Source organism: Macrobrachium rosenbergii, chromosome 50, assembly GCF_040412425.1.
Source record: "Macrobrachium rosenbergii isolate ZJJX-2024 chromosome 50, ASM4041242v1, whole genome shotgun sequence".
Lineage (NCBI taxonomy): Eukaryota > Metazoa > Arthropoda > Malacostraca > Decapoda > Palaemonidae > Macrobrachium > Macrobrachium rosenbergii.
The window spans coordinates 28,687,213-28,703,103 of record NC_089790.1 but is presented as its reverse complement, the minus strand read 5'-3'; the positions used below and the strand labels follow the sequence as shown (position 1 = coordinate 28,703,103).

The 15,891-nt window shown below is 40.9% G+C and overlaps 1 protein-coding gene across 5 annotated transcripts in view; it reads right to left on the bottom strand.

The window, feature by feature from the left end:
• The window catches only part of LOC136832797 (ATPase family gene 2 protein homolog B-like), a 63,226-nt gene that overhangs the window by 8,938 nt on the left and 38,397 nt on the right, over nt 1-15,891 (bottom strand). For all 5 annotated transcript variants that reach the window (XM_067094361.1, XM_067094357.1, XM_067094359.1 and 2 more), the window contains one exon: nt 13,420-13,524. In XM_067094361.1, coding sequence (XP_066950462.1) covers nt 13,420-13,524 — 105 coding nt within the window. The remainder of the gene's footprint in view (nt 1-13,419; nt 13,525-15,891) is intronic.

The following is a 15,891-nucleotide window of genomic DNA, read 5'->3' as shown; positions in this document are numbered from 1 at the left end:
ACCATCGTTCCACCAAGAGGGAATTTATTAAAGTTGTTTACAATCAACTACGGCTGAATGACTGAGGTTATATGTACACACACAACGCCTTCTTGTTTACGACATTTAAACTAACTCTTCTTGTTTTGAATTTTAAACCAAATTGTTTAAAAATTGTTTAAATGTAGGAGGTTTGTGTTTTTTCCCAACACAACATGGACAATTCAGTTGTTCAGTTAAAAACACTTCAATTAACAAAATTTAAAAGAGCATCTACTAAATTTTCTTATTTAGTTAAAAATTAAATGCCCTCAACAATGAAAATCTTTATCTCATCAGACAAAAATAAAGAAGTGTGTGATGAAAAATTAAAGATTTATAAAAGCATTAACAACAGAAAACGAAAACATACTGGCCTTATAATACAGGTTGCTTGGGCCAGGATAATACAAAATTTTTATTGTAAATAAACAAAATCATTCTTTCAACTGGAAAAACCATAATCATGCAAATAAGATCCAAAGGTTAATACTAAAGAAAATGAAGAGCAGGTTATGAGAAAGCCACATGTCTACTTGAAGTGATTAATGGGATACAAAATCTTGATGAAGAAGCAATTCAACATTGTCCCTATTTCTGGACAGAACAAACATACGTTAATCAAACATTCTTTAGGATTCCATTCCTTCCAACTTCTACATCCCAGGATAAAAATTCCTACAAATAAAAACACTTGGTTCTTTGTTTTACCAAGATAGTTCATTAGATGACCCAGACAGAATTTTAGTTTTTTAATTATTAAACTAAAGAAAATAAGCCCTGGATGATTTAAAAACAACAGAAACTGGGCCTTTGATGGAACTTTCAGAAGAACTCACCTAGTTTGTTGCCATTAAAACTCTACAAAATAATCATATCATGTGTCACAACTATTTGCATTACTTCCTGACAAAAAAGAATAAATATGATCGTAGTTTTTTTCTTTATTCAGTCCAAATTGTTTAGTGAATAGGCATTTTAACTTGTCTCATGGATTTTGACATTTTCTATAATTCCTTTGTTTGTATTTTCCATCATTTCTATTTCTATGTGTAGTAACTCATCTTGGGCAATTTATTTTATACTAAAACGATTAAAAAGTCATGCAATTATTTCACAGATGACAGTTTCAGGTCAAAATAAAGTGCTTTTGTGCTTTAACATTTTTGCCATTTTAATAGTTGTCAATATTTTAGTATTTATCTGATGATGAAGACATCCCTACTAAATTATTTATTTTAAAACAACATTTAATAGTGAGGGGACAAAGTCATACAAAGAACATTACCATTGCAAAAATTGAACTTTGGAATGTATGAACAAGTTCTAAATGACTTACCAAGATAAACAATGTTGTCATTTTTCTTTATGTCCTCTTTACATCAACACATTCAATTTTTGGAAAATTATTTTAAAAATTTTAAGGATTATGCCAAACAAAAAAATATTTATAAATGCAAAAAGAATTTATCTTTCTGATAAAAAAATTTAGTTGATTATGAGCATGATTTGTCCAGATTTTCTATGGGCTATTTAGCAAAATAAATAAATGTTCTTTGATTTTTATAAATAATATTTTTCTGAGTCCAGTCCCGTGTCAGCCGGTGAAATTCCATTACAGCACGAATTTCTAGGTATAACATTGCTAGATATACCAGAGAAAAAGAGCTTTCAGGAAAGCTGGGGTTACTACCCCAGTCGAGCGTCTTCTAGGAAGACGTCAGTATAAAGAAGGGTGAGTGAAATACCACTACCACGGAAACCTACTCGAAAGATCTCTCCCTATCAAAACCCCGAACAGAGCGGTGAGCCGTTACAGCCCCCACACCAAACACCCGCCAGGACGGCGACACCAGCGCCACCTACCTCATTCCATTTTCTAGCACGTGAAATCTCTGTTTTGATTTTGTGTGCTCGTCTCCATTATTTTGGATTTTTCTGCTTCTGAGATGGCATCGAGCAGCTTTACCATTTCAAAGTTAAGTACCATCTTCTTGTGGGGTTTTGTTCTATTTTTTGGCTGTTAAGGTCTCGTATTTTCATAAATATTGAGATCTTATTATGACGCCACGGCGTCCCCCGCCAGCCATGTCGACCATGCGAGGCGACTCCTTCTGTTCTTTTCAGTTGGAGTTGTCTCCTTGTCGTTATAGATAAATTTTGCCCCTTGGTTCCCTTCCTGGTGGTTCCTTGCGGTGGCTCCCCCTTTTGAATTATTTTCATTGGCCTATCGGCCTTTGTGAGAGTGATGCCCGTCCAGGTTCCCCAGGTTGGGTTCCTGTTTATTTTTGGTCTTACTAGGCTAATTATTTTATGCTTGAAGATGGTGCTCTCTTTTTAGTTTTATTTTTTTATTATTTTAATTTTTTTGTGTTTACCTCTGTGTGCTGGCGGCAGCCTCAGATCTAACCGCTTCCCGAGGTAGGCTACGCTCTCTATTGAGCACATTTTAGTTTTTATAAGTGATGGTTATTTTGTGGAGTAGGCTGTTTGCTTCCATCCCCTTGCCCTGGGTGAGGAGTCCAGGGTTGAGGGAGTTTTGTTGCTGTTTCCTCCGGGATCGTTTTTTGTGGGCAGAGTGAGCCCCTTAGTTCTCTTCCTCCATTTGGGGGAATCGAGTTCTTGGGTTGTGTTTCCTCTAGGCTAGTCGCCTCCTTGCCCGCCATTCTCGATCCTGGTTGGTTCTCAGCACAAAATTTCTCTCCCTGTTGCTTCCTCCTCCCTTCTGCACTCCTCCCTTTTTCCTAGCCTATACTAGGTTAGGTCCATATTAGGCTTCGCCTAGGTAGGAGTCGGGCTTCGGGTTGTGTTGCTTCCAGTATTCCACCCTTCCAAGATTCATTTTCTTGGAGGTATGGTGCAGTTGAGCGGGTGATATGTTTCCCCGTCTCCTGTTCCTTCCTGGTAGCCTACTCCTCCTCCTCCCCCCCCCCTCCTCTCCCCAGCCTTGCTCTACTCGCGCGGGTGACGCTAGATGGCGTTTTCTCCGAGTTCAGGGACTTCTCCTGTTGGTTGAGGGATTCGCTCCCTCCCATATCGTCCCTAGCATCGCTGTGTTGGGGTTGGTGGTTTGTTTACTCGAACGTGTTCGAATCCCTATCCATTAGTCTCCCCGTCCGGGTTACGCTGATACGGTAAAATATTTGCTTCAGCCTATGTTATGAACATACGAGCATTTTACCTGTCTTGTTTCTCCGGCGGGAAGAAGTAAGGTGCGAAAGGTTTTTCATTTATATAGGAGAGGAGCGGATCCTTCCGTCCTCTTGAGTTCTTACCATCACTTATTACTGTTATTGTTTTTGTTTTTGTTTTTAGATAAGTCTGTTTATCTACAGGAGTATATTTTCCTTAATTCATTATATATTTATATAAGTGAGTCCGGTCCTATACCCTGGGGCTCCGCCGTTTATTTTACTGGCAGCCCTTATGGTTGGTTCCTGGTCTCTCTTTCCTTCATTCCCGGAGTACTCCGGGTCTGAAAACCTTTACCTTCCACTCTGTGTAATTTTAGAGCTTATTGGCCCAGTTTATGATTAAGGAGTTCTTCTCCGCCGGAGTATTCGGTTGCAGTTGAGTTTCCGGCCTTGCCAGCTTTAGCTTGCTTAGAGTGGGAGGTTCATGTACTTTTCTACTTACAGACTGTTCGCTGTGAGGAGCCGGGTGTACCGCCTCCCTCCAACAACCTTACGGTCACGTAGTTTGCCGGACCCACGCTGGTTGTGCGGTCCGACTGGATGACCTGGTTGTCTGGCACCCTGATGGTTGTGAGGTTTGCTTCGCTCTCTGCACAACTGTCCAGGATGAGTCGGTAAGTGACAGTCTTTTACTCCCGCTTTATGCTCCTCATATTGTATATTGTTTATGAGGTTCCCGGAATGGTTTTCGTTCTTAGCTAATTGTTGGTTTTCTTACAGGCGGATGAAGCTTCCAAGAAGTCTGCCTTGAATCCCTCCCGGGCCTGGGTGGCTGGGTTTGGTAGGAATGTTCCGTCGGGAAGCCCTCGCCCTCGACGCCAGGTTGAGGGACTTGCTCTACCCAAGCGCACGGGTGGCGGCCGCAGTGCCTGAAGACCTTGCCACCCCTATCATCCAGCAGATCCGGGATGAGACCCAGCCACCCCAAGTGGATATCCTCTACGCTGAGGTCTCGGAGGATGTAGCCGCCATGGATCTTAACCTGGAACCCATGAACGAGAGCAGGACCAGGTGGTAAGTGGTGAGGTAAGTGAGGTTGTTGGGGCGGGCCCCCCTTTATTTGACTCCCCTGCTTCATCAATTTCTTCATTTGCAGGTTTTGTGAAGTCTTCCTCCTTGGGTGATAGAGCTCCGTCTGCTATCCCCAAGTTGAAGTTGAAGACTTCATGGAAGGCGAAGGGCTACAAGTCCTCGACCTCCAAGAAGGCATCGCCCTTCCCCGTCAAAGGCTAAGGTCTCAGGACCTGTAGCCTCCGGGAGCAAGTCTGGTTCCTCCAGCAAAGGCGCGAGTAAGAGGGCTGCAAAATCAAGCCCTCCTCGCCAACCTGCTTTGACGCAGAGGCCTTTGCAAATCAAATTTCCAAAGCGTTTTACAGAGGACTTGGATTCGAGATTTAATAAAATCTCTGAAAAGTTGGCCAGTCATGATAACATACTGGCGGGAATGGCTCACCCACCCCAGCCGAACCACAGTATGTTATCCCCGACACTGCGGACCTCCCGCCGTTCGATGTCGGTAACCCTTGGCGTTTTGCACTCCGGGCCATCCAACATGATGGCAAACTGACACTTGATGGTCTTGGCACGAGACGGTTGGAGGAATTGGAGTTCTTCCCCGATCTCCTGCCCCCTTACCCAGGCTTCGTGAGGCTTACAGAGGAAGCTTGGATTCGGTCAGACAAGGTTCCTAGGGAGACTGTCATCGTCCCTAGGGACCAAGCTCAGTCGGCTCTTCTGCGCACTCTGACGGAGTGGCAGGCAGACAATCAAAGTTGACTCCTTTCAAGGGCAACTTTACTATGTTTGCCCTGGGAGACAACCTTCCCACCCCTTGCTTGAACAAAGTCGCTCTGGCTACGGCCCGAGCGTGCTTTGATGGTAATCCGTTACCACAGCTAAGAGACAGACCCTACTTCCTGGTATTCCCAGGAAGTAATGAGTTCTGGCTGGAAGCCCCGTCCACTTTCACGGTCGGGAAGCTGGACCCCTTCTGCGCTTCCACGCAGTTTAGTGAGCAGCTCCCAAGCTGCCGGAAGCTTTTTGAAAGCGGAGTTTGATGCCCGGACTAAGTTAGCCCGGTCCTTGAACTCCGTCTGCCTTACTGAAGCTACTGCCGTCTCCTGCTCGGACGAACCTTTCTTTCCAGGTTTTGGCTAAATCCCTGCTGGCTGGCTTCCAGTCTGACTTATTTGAGTTTATCATGGCCAGACTGGAATGTCGGAAGTTCATCTTTGCCGATGCGACTATCCGCCACGAGCCTAACAAGCTCGTTAAAAGCTCGATCTGGGGACCTAACCTCTTCCCTGAAGAGGAGGTCACGAACGTTATGGCCGAGGCTACACGGGCCAACCAGAGTCTTCGCTCGCTGGGGCATTTCTGCCTATAAGCGCAAGACCCCAGAATCGGCCGGCCCCCAATCGAGAGGGGGCAAACGCTTCAGGAGGCATAAGAGGCCCCACCATCAGGCGGTAGTCCAAGCCGTCCCGGTCTCGGCAGTGGCACAGCCTTCTACTTCAAAAGCTCACCCCAACAGTATGTGCTGGTCCAACCAGCTGCACCCTCCTATGTGGCTTCACCAGCGTACAACCCCACATATGAGGGCCGTGGTTACTTTCACGGCCTTAATAGGGTTGCAAGGGGGGAAGAGGCAAAGCCCCTCATAGAGGGAAGCCCAACACCACCCCAAGGGGAAGACCTGGACGTGGTAGGGGAATAAACCCGCTCCTCCCCACTGAGAGAACACAGGTAGGCGGTCGCCTGTTTTGGTTCAGGGACCAATGGACCTTCAGCCCTTGGGCACACAGCATTGTGTCCAAAGGACTGGGTTGGAGCTGGATCAAAAACCTCCTCCTCTAACCAGGTTTTACCAGCCACCCACATCAATCCTAAAGGATTACGTGACAGAATTGCTCAACAAACGAGCAATAAAGAAAGTAAGGCACCTAAAGTTTCAAGGCAGGTTATTCACTGTTCCCAAAAAGACTCCGATCAGCAAAGAGTGATCCTGGATCTGTCGCGTCTAAATCTCTACATAAAATGCGACAAATTTCGCATGCTTACGGTAGCTCAAGTACGGACTCTACTTCGCGTGGAGCCGTCACCACCTCTATCGATCTTTCAGACGCTTATTATCACGTCCCAGTTGCGCGGAACTTCTCTCAGTTCCTCGGTTTCAGACTCGGGAATCAAGCCTACTCCTTCAGGGTCATGCCCTTCGGTCTGAACATTGCGCCCAGGATATTCACAAAGCTGGCGGACACGGTAGTACAACAACTCCGGTCTCAAGGGATATCCCTAGCAGCATATTTTGGACGATTGGATAATTTGGGCACCAACAGTTCCGGAGTGTCAGAAAGCTACGTCCATAGTCATCAATTTCCTGGAGTCGCTAGGGTTTTCAACTGAACAGAGAGAAGTCCCGCCTGACTCGGAGTCCCGGTTTCAGTGGTTGGGTCTCCAGTGGGATCTGTCCTCTCACACGCTGTCTCTTCCGCCTCCCAAGAGGAAAGAGATAGCATCTCTCACCAGAGATTCCTCAAAAATCCATCAGCATCCCGCCGGTCCCAAGAAAGGGTCCTGGATCTCTTCAGTTTGCCTCAGTGACAGACCTGCTATTAAAAGCGAAATTAAAAGACATAAACAGAGTGTGGCGGAGTCGAGCCAATGTCAAGCTCAGAGACAAGGTCTCCTCCATTCCTCAAATCTTAAAGACAAGATTGCGGCCTTGGACCTCAGTCAAGGCCTGTCCAAAACAGTTCCGCTTCAATTTCCCCCTCCGGCACTAGTTGTTCACACAGACGCTTCCCTAAGCGGCTGGGGGATATTCACCAAAACAAAAGTACAAGGAACGTGGTCCACAATGTTTCAGCAGTTCCATATAAATACCCTGGAAGCTATGGCGGTCTTTCTAACTTTGAAGAAAATCCGCCCCCAACCGGATTCATATCAGGTTGGTATTGGACAGCGCAGTGGTAGTTCATTGCATCAACAGGGGCGGCTCCAAATCAGGCCGAGTAAACCAAGTAATGGTTGCTATCTTCTCCCTGGCGAACAAGCACGGCTGGCACCTGTCAGCCACCCACCTAGCGGGGTGCGGAACGTGGTGGCGGATTCCCTGTCCAGGACTACCGTTGGAGACGGAGTGGTCCCTGGACGTGGAATCTTTCAAATGGATTTGCCGCCAGGTTCCGGGCCTCCAAGTGGATCTGTTCGCAACGGAGAGCAACTTCAAGCTCCCCTGTTATGTGGCCCCAACCTGGACCCTCAGGCGTATGCCACAGACGCAATGACAGTAGATTGGAACAATTGGGAGAAGATTTATCTTTTCCCTCCAATAAATTTACTGCTGAAAGTTTTACACAAACTCAGGACATTCAAAGGTCAACCAGCCCTAGTAGCCCCCTATTGGCCGAAGAGCAATTGGTTCCCTCTTCTTCAGGAACTGGGATTACGGAGTCTTCGGATTCCCAAGCCCATTCTGACCCAGACAGTACAAACCAAGACTGTGTCAGCTTCCTCAAGAATTCAGAATGCCCTAGTTTTATGGACTTTATAAAATTCGCAGCCCAAAAAGGAGCGAACATTGACCCTGTCAACACTCTGTTTTTAGAATCAGATAAAAGAGATTCTACTATTAGACAGTATGACTCAGCAGTCAAAAAATTAGCCTCCTTCCTAAAAGCATCTGAAGCCAAAATCATGACAGCTAATTTAGGAGTTTCCTTCTTTAGATCATTGTTTGAGAAAGGCCTTGCTCCGCCACTATTACCACAATCAAATCAGCATTAAAGAAAGTATTTCTTTACGGCTTTAAAATCGACCTTACAGATTCTTATTTTTCATCTATCCCCAGAGCATGCGCTGCCTGAGACCAGTATCACGCCCACAGTCTGTTACGTGGTTTCTCAATGACGTCCTCAAGTTAGCATCAGAGATGGATAACTTTCATTGCTCTTATCAGGATCTGTTAAGGAAGACCTTATTTTTGATTAGCTTGGCTTCAGGTGCTAGAATCTCAGAGCTGTCGGCTCTCACTAGAGGTGATAATTATGTGAACTTCCTCCCGTCTGGAGAGGTCCTCCTTTCCCCTGACCCTAGATTTTTAGCTAAGAACGAAGACCCACAAGACAGGTGGTCTCCTTGGAAGGTGGTGCCCCTTCCTCAAGACCAGTCTTTATGTCCAGTTTATACACTTAAATCTTACCTTTTAAGAACTCCACAGAGTAAGTCGGGTCCTCTTTTTATCAGGGAGAAAGGTGGTACTCTTTCACTAAATGCTATAAGACAACAAATTCTTTATTTCATTAAACAGGCCAACCCAGATTCAGTTCCCAAGGTTCATGATATTCGAGCAGTTGCTACTTCCATTAATTACTTTCATAATATGGACTTCTCAGAACTCTCTAAATACACGGGTTGGAAATCACCTCTAGTGTTTAAACGCCACTATTTAAAATCGCTCGAAGCCCTGAAATTTTCTACCATAGCTGTGGGAAGTGTCATCTCCCCACCTTAATTAATCATATCCTTGTCCTTTCCTTTTCCCCCCCGCCCGCCTGCCTCATTTACTTTTCTGCTTATTCTCCTGGTTGATTATACCTCACTGCCTGGCTCCTCATATTGATGTTTCTTGTACCTGTTAATGGAAAAAGTGTAATCTGATATGCCATGATTGTTTTTCTTATGGGGTACTGGACAGTTTTTATTTGGCTCCACGTACCCCAGATATATGTATATGTTAATGTTAATGCTCATTGATTTTGTCTCTTACGTGTTTAGCCTAAGTTTATGTGTATAGTATTAAGGTTATATCTACAGTTATTTTGTGCACTTTTCATGTTTCACTTTGCTTTAAGTAATTTTAAGATTTTTGGGGCTTCTTCTCCGTTGTGTCGGGGACCTCCCCACGTCTCATAGTATTAAGTTTTTTGATGTGCCTTAGATTTAGTATGCCTTAGTCTTAGTATTCTTGCTCATGAAAGAGATTGCTTAATTAAAATTATTTTGGTAAAATTTTGCCTTTTTCTTCAGATTACCCCCATTTCTTTTTCCTGGTACTTGCAGCCTTGGCATGATTCTCTATCACGATTTCACCGGCTGACACGGGACTGGACTCAGAAAAGGGATTTTGACAAAGGAAAATCTATTTCTGAGGAAGGTCCCGTGTCACCCGGTGACCCTCCCTGAATCACCTAGTACTCTCCCCCTCTGCACATGCCAAGTCTGGGGTTAGTGCTAGCATGGAATGAGGTAGGTGGCGCTGGTGTCGCCGTCCTGGCGGGTGTTTGGTGTGGGGGCTGTAACGGCTCACCGCTCTGTTCCGGGGGTTTTGACAGGGAGAGATCTTTCGAGTAGGTTTCCGTGGTAGTGGTATTCACTCACCCTCCTTATACCGACGTCTTCCTAGAAGACGCTCGACTGGGGTAGTAACCCCAGCTTTCCTGAAAGCTCTTTTTCTCTGGTATATCTAGCAAGGTTATACCTAGAAATTCGTGCTGTAATGGAATTTCACCGGGTGACACGGGACCTTCCTCAGAAATAGATTTTTCCTTTGTCAAAATCCCTTTTTTGGCTGACACGGGACCCGATCCAGAAATAATATTTTTAATACGATTGCCATTATTTTTTCTTATTTGTGAATAAAATGTGAAAAAAACTATTCATTTATTCATTCTTTAACCTTTTTATATCAATTTTATATAAATCTAATTGTCTTACCTCTATGATGGTGGAATTTTCCATGGTGGAATTTTCTGTGGTGGAATTTTCTGTGGTGGAATTTTCCATGGGGGAATTTTCCTTGGGGGAATTTACCTAGAACCTATATATATATATATATATATATATATATATATATATATATATATATATATATATATATATATATATATATATATATATATGTGTGTGTGTGTGTGTATGTATGTGTGTATATATAATATTATATACAGTACTGTATATATTTAAATATATATACACATATATAATATATATATATAAAAATTTTAAAAACCACTCCTGGAAGGTTGGCAATGCTGCACAGGCAGAAAAAGGCAACAGTAACACAGCCATAAACACACTAAGAAAGGGGTATTGTGAGGGTTGTAGGAGAGGGTAAGTGCTTTTGGGGAGCAGGTGACCTGAGTTGGGAGGGCTGGGAGGAACCTTGTCTGCATGGGAGCTTTAGAGACAGTTGTCGGTTTAAAAGCATCAACATCACTTAAGATGTCCTTTTTCTTTATTGCTTTTGAGTGGCTGGGTATTTTGGGGGGGGGGACAGGCCAGGATACGTGTTAACAGGGTAGGAGGGCCAGGAGAGCTGAGTGGGGAGGGTTGGGAGGGCCTATGTCTGCTTTGACTGTCTCATGTAATTTTTTCACTTCATATACTTTAAATATACTTCAGCAAGTTTTTCAGTAAGTTTGTTTTCAGTAGGTTCTACAATGTATACATATTTGCTGTTTACAGAATCCAAATATCAAATCATCGTGCCACTGAGATGGACAAATCTGTCAATCAGTACCGTACATATTCCTAATGCCACCATTTGAAAAATGGTCTGGCTAAAATCCAGAGCCAATTGGGATCAAATTATTGAAGCTTGTCAGGCACTTAATATTTCAGATACTATATTAGATCCTGATCCCAAGAAGTAGTTAAATGAAATGCTTATGGCTATTTTAATAAGATATAACCCTAGAAAGGTCATCAAATTTAGGACATATGACTACCATGACAAACAGACCAACTTCAACACATGGAGATAAAATCATTCAAAGAAAATTATACCATTTTTGTTGAGTCTTGCCATGCTGCAAATAGAACTTAACATACAGCCGAGAGAAATTACAATAATTCCTTGAAGAGGAAACTTGGAGGAACTACTCAGCCTCATCTGTGGTGGACCAAATTGGCATCATCTATCTTTGGGTCAGGGTCGTCTTCCATTCCACCACTACTAACAGATGATGGTAGATTGGTCACTGGCCATAGGGAAAAGGCTGAACTGCTTCATTGAGCTTTTGAAGCAAAGCAATCAGCTGAGGATGTCCCTCTCCCTGATACTTGTCACCCTGAACCTATTCTTACAAAATTTGCATTTTGCTCTAAGAATGTTAAGAAAATTCTGGAAAATCTTTATAGCTGGGGTGGAGAAAATCCTTATGGTTTTTTTAAGGAAGTTTTTAGTGTGTTGTCTCCCAAGATAAGTAGATTCTATAGATTTTTATAATATTGTAATACAGTGCCTGTTCCAAAGAGTGGCATATCTGCAGACTGCATTAACTACAGGCCAATTTCTATTCTCCCTGTGCTCTCCAGAGTTGCAGAAAAACTTATTTTTGAGCCACTATATAAGTATGCAGAATCTAAAGGTTTATTAGGTGATAGTCAATATGCATACAGTAAACCCACCATATTCGCGGACTCACATATTCGCAATTTCTTTGTGGAACGTATCTAACCATTATTCGCGGAAAAGTCACCCATTCGCGGTATTTTTCACTGAGAAATATTCACTAATTACTGTATTTTCATATCATTTTCATGACTAAACGCACATAACTATTAAAATATTCAGGTGTAAGCATTTTTAGAGGGTTTTTTTTGTTTAAACTATCAAAATAGGCAGTTCTAAGTGTTTTTAGCAGGGTTCTAAGTATTCGCAGATTTTAGCTATTCACGGGGGGTGCGGTACGCATCCCGCGCGAATATGGGGAGTTTACTGTATAGGAAGCAGTCAGGTAACTGCTATGCTCTTTTAGATCTGACTTGCCATTTGCAAGGGAACCTTGATAGGGGTTTTGAGTGCAGAGTAATTCAAACAGATTTTTAAGCTGCTTTTGGTTTAGTAAGTCACAAGGCACTTATTTATAAACTTCAGAATCCTGGAGTGAGTGGATATGTTTTAGGATTACTTCAAGATTTCCTTACAGGTAGGCAGCAGCGAGTTGTTGTGGACAGGATCTGTAGTGAACCCAGACCTATTTTGTCTTGTGTTCCACAATGTGTTCCATAATGTATTTCACGTTCACTGATTTTACTATTAAATAAAATTTTCTGAAGTTGAAATACCAGCAAACTGGAAAACTTGAACAGATTACAAAATGTTATCATTATAAACTGCCCTGCTATGTTGTGTCAGAACACTTCTTGCAAATCAAAATCTCAGTCTGTGTGTGCATATATACATACACCATGTATAAGTGCATGTGTGTATATGTACACATATGCATAAAATTTAAATTCCAAGTCCAGAATTTCAGATTAACAGGAGTTTATACAGCTGAGTCAAAATCAAAATTACACCTCTCTTGATGGTTGACTGGATAAGGCACTGTCATCTCTTTTTAAATTCAAAAGACATAACTTTGAATCCTGGCCAAGGTACATTCACCTGACATATATAATTCCATTTCGCTGTAGGTTATTCCCAATACCTATATGGTAAATCCTAAATTAAGGAATATTTTGCAAAAAAAAAATCATACAAGCAAACATAGTGTGCACATGTTAGCAGAGGAGCATAAAAACCTAACCAGTAAAAGAGATAATTTGTGTACAGCACATGGAGAATATATAAAAAAAAATATTGGAGAAGAAGAAAATCCCATGAGACATACAAAATCAGTGATGCCTCTACAAACAACCATACACAGATCTTACATTACTGGTTTTCCACTTAAATACTACACAGATGGCAGTAAAAAGACAACAAACCCCACTGAGCCAGTTATGAAAAAACTCAAGCAGGAATTTCACCAAAAATCATGATATTCACCGGGAAAAATTATCAGCCAAAATGTTTAGTAAACAAAAAGTTCTGTTGTCAACAGGGTGGACAAAACATATGAAATTCCTGACTGCCCAAGACTCCAGGTATCTAAACTTTTTGAAAACCATGAATATGGAATCTCTATAGACAATGAGTATTACAACAAAAATTATTTGTCTAATATAAAGTAAAATATTACTTAATTCACTTTCTGAACATGCTAAATCAGCTGAAGGTTTTTCATTATTATTTACAGTTTATCTATGATGTTCTCAAACGAAAAGGCTTCTCTAAAGAAACTCATTCCCTCTCTCATCACTGGCATGGCAAAAAACTGGTTCATTAATGAAAAAACAATTCAATACATCTACTGACCATCCTGAGAAGTAAGAAGTCTTATAAGAATTAAGTAAACAGATACTATACAGTACTCACCTTAGTAACCAGATGTTCTAACTCAGCACCAGTGAAACCAGAAGTTTTGACAGCAATGTCTTCAAGAATAGAAGGGGGAGTTACAATAGCTTTGCTGGTTTTAATCTGTAAAGAAAATAAACTAATACAAATCTCACTGGGCAGCTTGTTCTTTATAAAAAAAATAAGACATGAATTTTTCCAATTTGGAAATGATATAATAATAATGTGTTGTGTATGTTGACCTATATCCCTTGGAATGAAGATTTGGACTATGGCTCTGTCTCATGTCTTCTGGTCTTGGTGACCTGGACTAAGAATAGCTAAAGCCCACTAAATACATACTATCACCAAAATACCACCTGTTATCTTCTTTTATTATATCAATTTTTTAATACAAATTTGGCAAGATACAAATGTTGCTAATGTTCATTACACTAATCATAGCAAGTCTATGTATATAAATCTCATTTACGCTAAACACAGGTCTGCATAAATACAGAGAATTTTAATTGCGTTCAGCAATATATCAAGAACTCATTGTGAGTTTTTGTTACAAACTCAAAATTACCATTATTTAGCATAGTGTACCAAAACTCTGACTTGGATCCAAGTCCATAATTGAGGCCAGGTCCAAGTTCACACCATCTAAGGCCAAGACCAAGTCCAAGTACTCACCATCCTAGTCAAGAGTCTAAGCAAGAAATTTATGGCACTTGTCTAGTGACAAAAATTGGCAATTTTCTGCACCGAAAATCGCCGTTTCCGCTTATTGGCGCAGATAATTGAGTATGACTTGACCTTGAGGTTAATACCATGAAGACTGATGGATATACAGCACGAAGTATTTTGATCCCAATAAAGATTTAAGCATTCAGATGAAATTAATTTTTGTAACCTCAGTTAACCCTTTAACGCCGAAGCCCTATTTACAAAAACGTCTCCCGTATGCTGGCGGCGTTCAGCGAGTTAGCGCCAAAGCGGAAAAAAAGTTTTTTTCAAAAAATCACAGCACGCTTAGTTTTTAAGATTAAGAATTCATTTTTGGCTCATTTTTTTTGTCATTGCCTGAAGTTTAGTATGCAACCATCAGAAATGAAAAAAATATCATTATCATATATAAATATTGGAATATATGACAGCGAAAAAAAAAACTCGTATATAATTGTATACAAATCGCGCTGTAAGCACAACGGTTAAAGCTAATGAGTTAATTTTTTAGTTGTATTGTACACTAAATTGCGATGATTTTGGTATATAACAAATTTTAAAACGATCAAAGCAACACAGAGAAAATATTATCACAAAATGATGCATGAATCCGAACGAGCAGACGTAAAAAATGTTTTTAAAAAAATTCACCATAAATCGAAATATTGTGCTAGAGACTTCCCGTTTGTTGAAAAATGAAGCTAATTGATTGAATGTTACTAGACTGTAAGTGTTTTAGCTTACAATTGCAGTTTTCGACCATTTCGGTCGAGTTAAAGTTGACCGAAAGTCGAATTTTTTCTATTTATCGTGATTTATATGGAAATATTTCAAAATTAATAAAAGCTACAACCATGAGTTATTTTTTGTTGTATTGTACATGAAATTGCGCACATTTTCATATATAAAACTTTATGTAATGACTAATATAAAGCGGTGCAAATATTACGACAACGAGACGAAAGAATTTCTGAGATGTTCGGCCGAGTTACCAGCAAGAGACGTAAGGAAAATGTTTTTTAAAAATTCACCATAAATCGAAATATTGTGCTAGAGACTTCCAATTTATTGCAAAATGAAGTTAAACGATTGAATATTACTAGAATGTAAGAGTTTTAGCTTACAATTGCATTTTTGACCATTTCGGTCGAGTTAAAGTTGACCGAAGGTTGAAATTTTGGCAGTTATCGTGATTTATGTGAAAATATTTCAAAACTGATAAAAGCTACAACCATGAGCTATTTTCTGTTGTATTCTACATGAAATTGTGCACATTTTCATATATAAAAGTTTATGTAACGACTAATGTAAAACGATGCAAACATTACGACAACATGACGAAAGAATTTCTGAGATGTTCGGCCGAAAGTTACACATCGCAGACGTAAGGAAAAAAAAAAATATTTTTTCAGAAATTCACCATAAATCGAAATATTGTGCTAGAGACTTCCAGTTTGTTGCAAAATGAAGGTACATGATTGAATATTACTAGAATGTAGGAGTTTTAGCTTATAATTGCATTTTTTTACCATTTCGGTCGCGTTAAAGTTAACCGAAGCTTGAAATTTTGGCAGTTATTGTGATTTATATGAAAATATTTCAAAACTGATAAAAGCTACAACCATGAGTTATTTTCTGTTGTATTCTACATGAAATTGCGCACATTTCCGTATATAAAACTTTATGTAACGACTAATATAAAACAGTGCAAACATTACGACAACGTGATTTAAAGAATTTCTGGCGCGGACGTAAGGAAAAAGTTTTTTCAAAAATTCACCA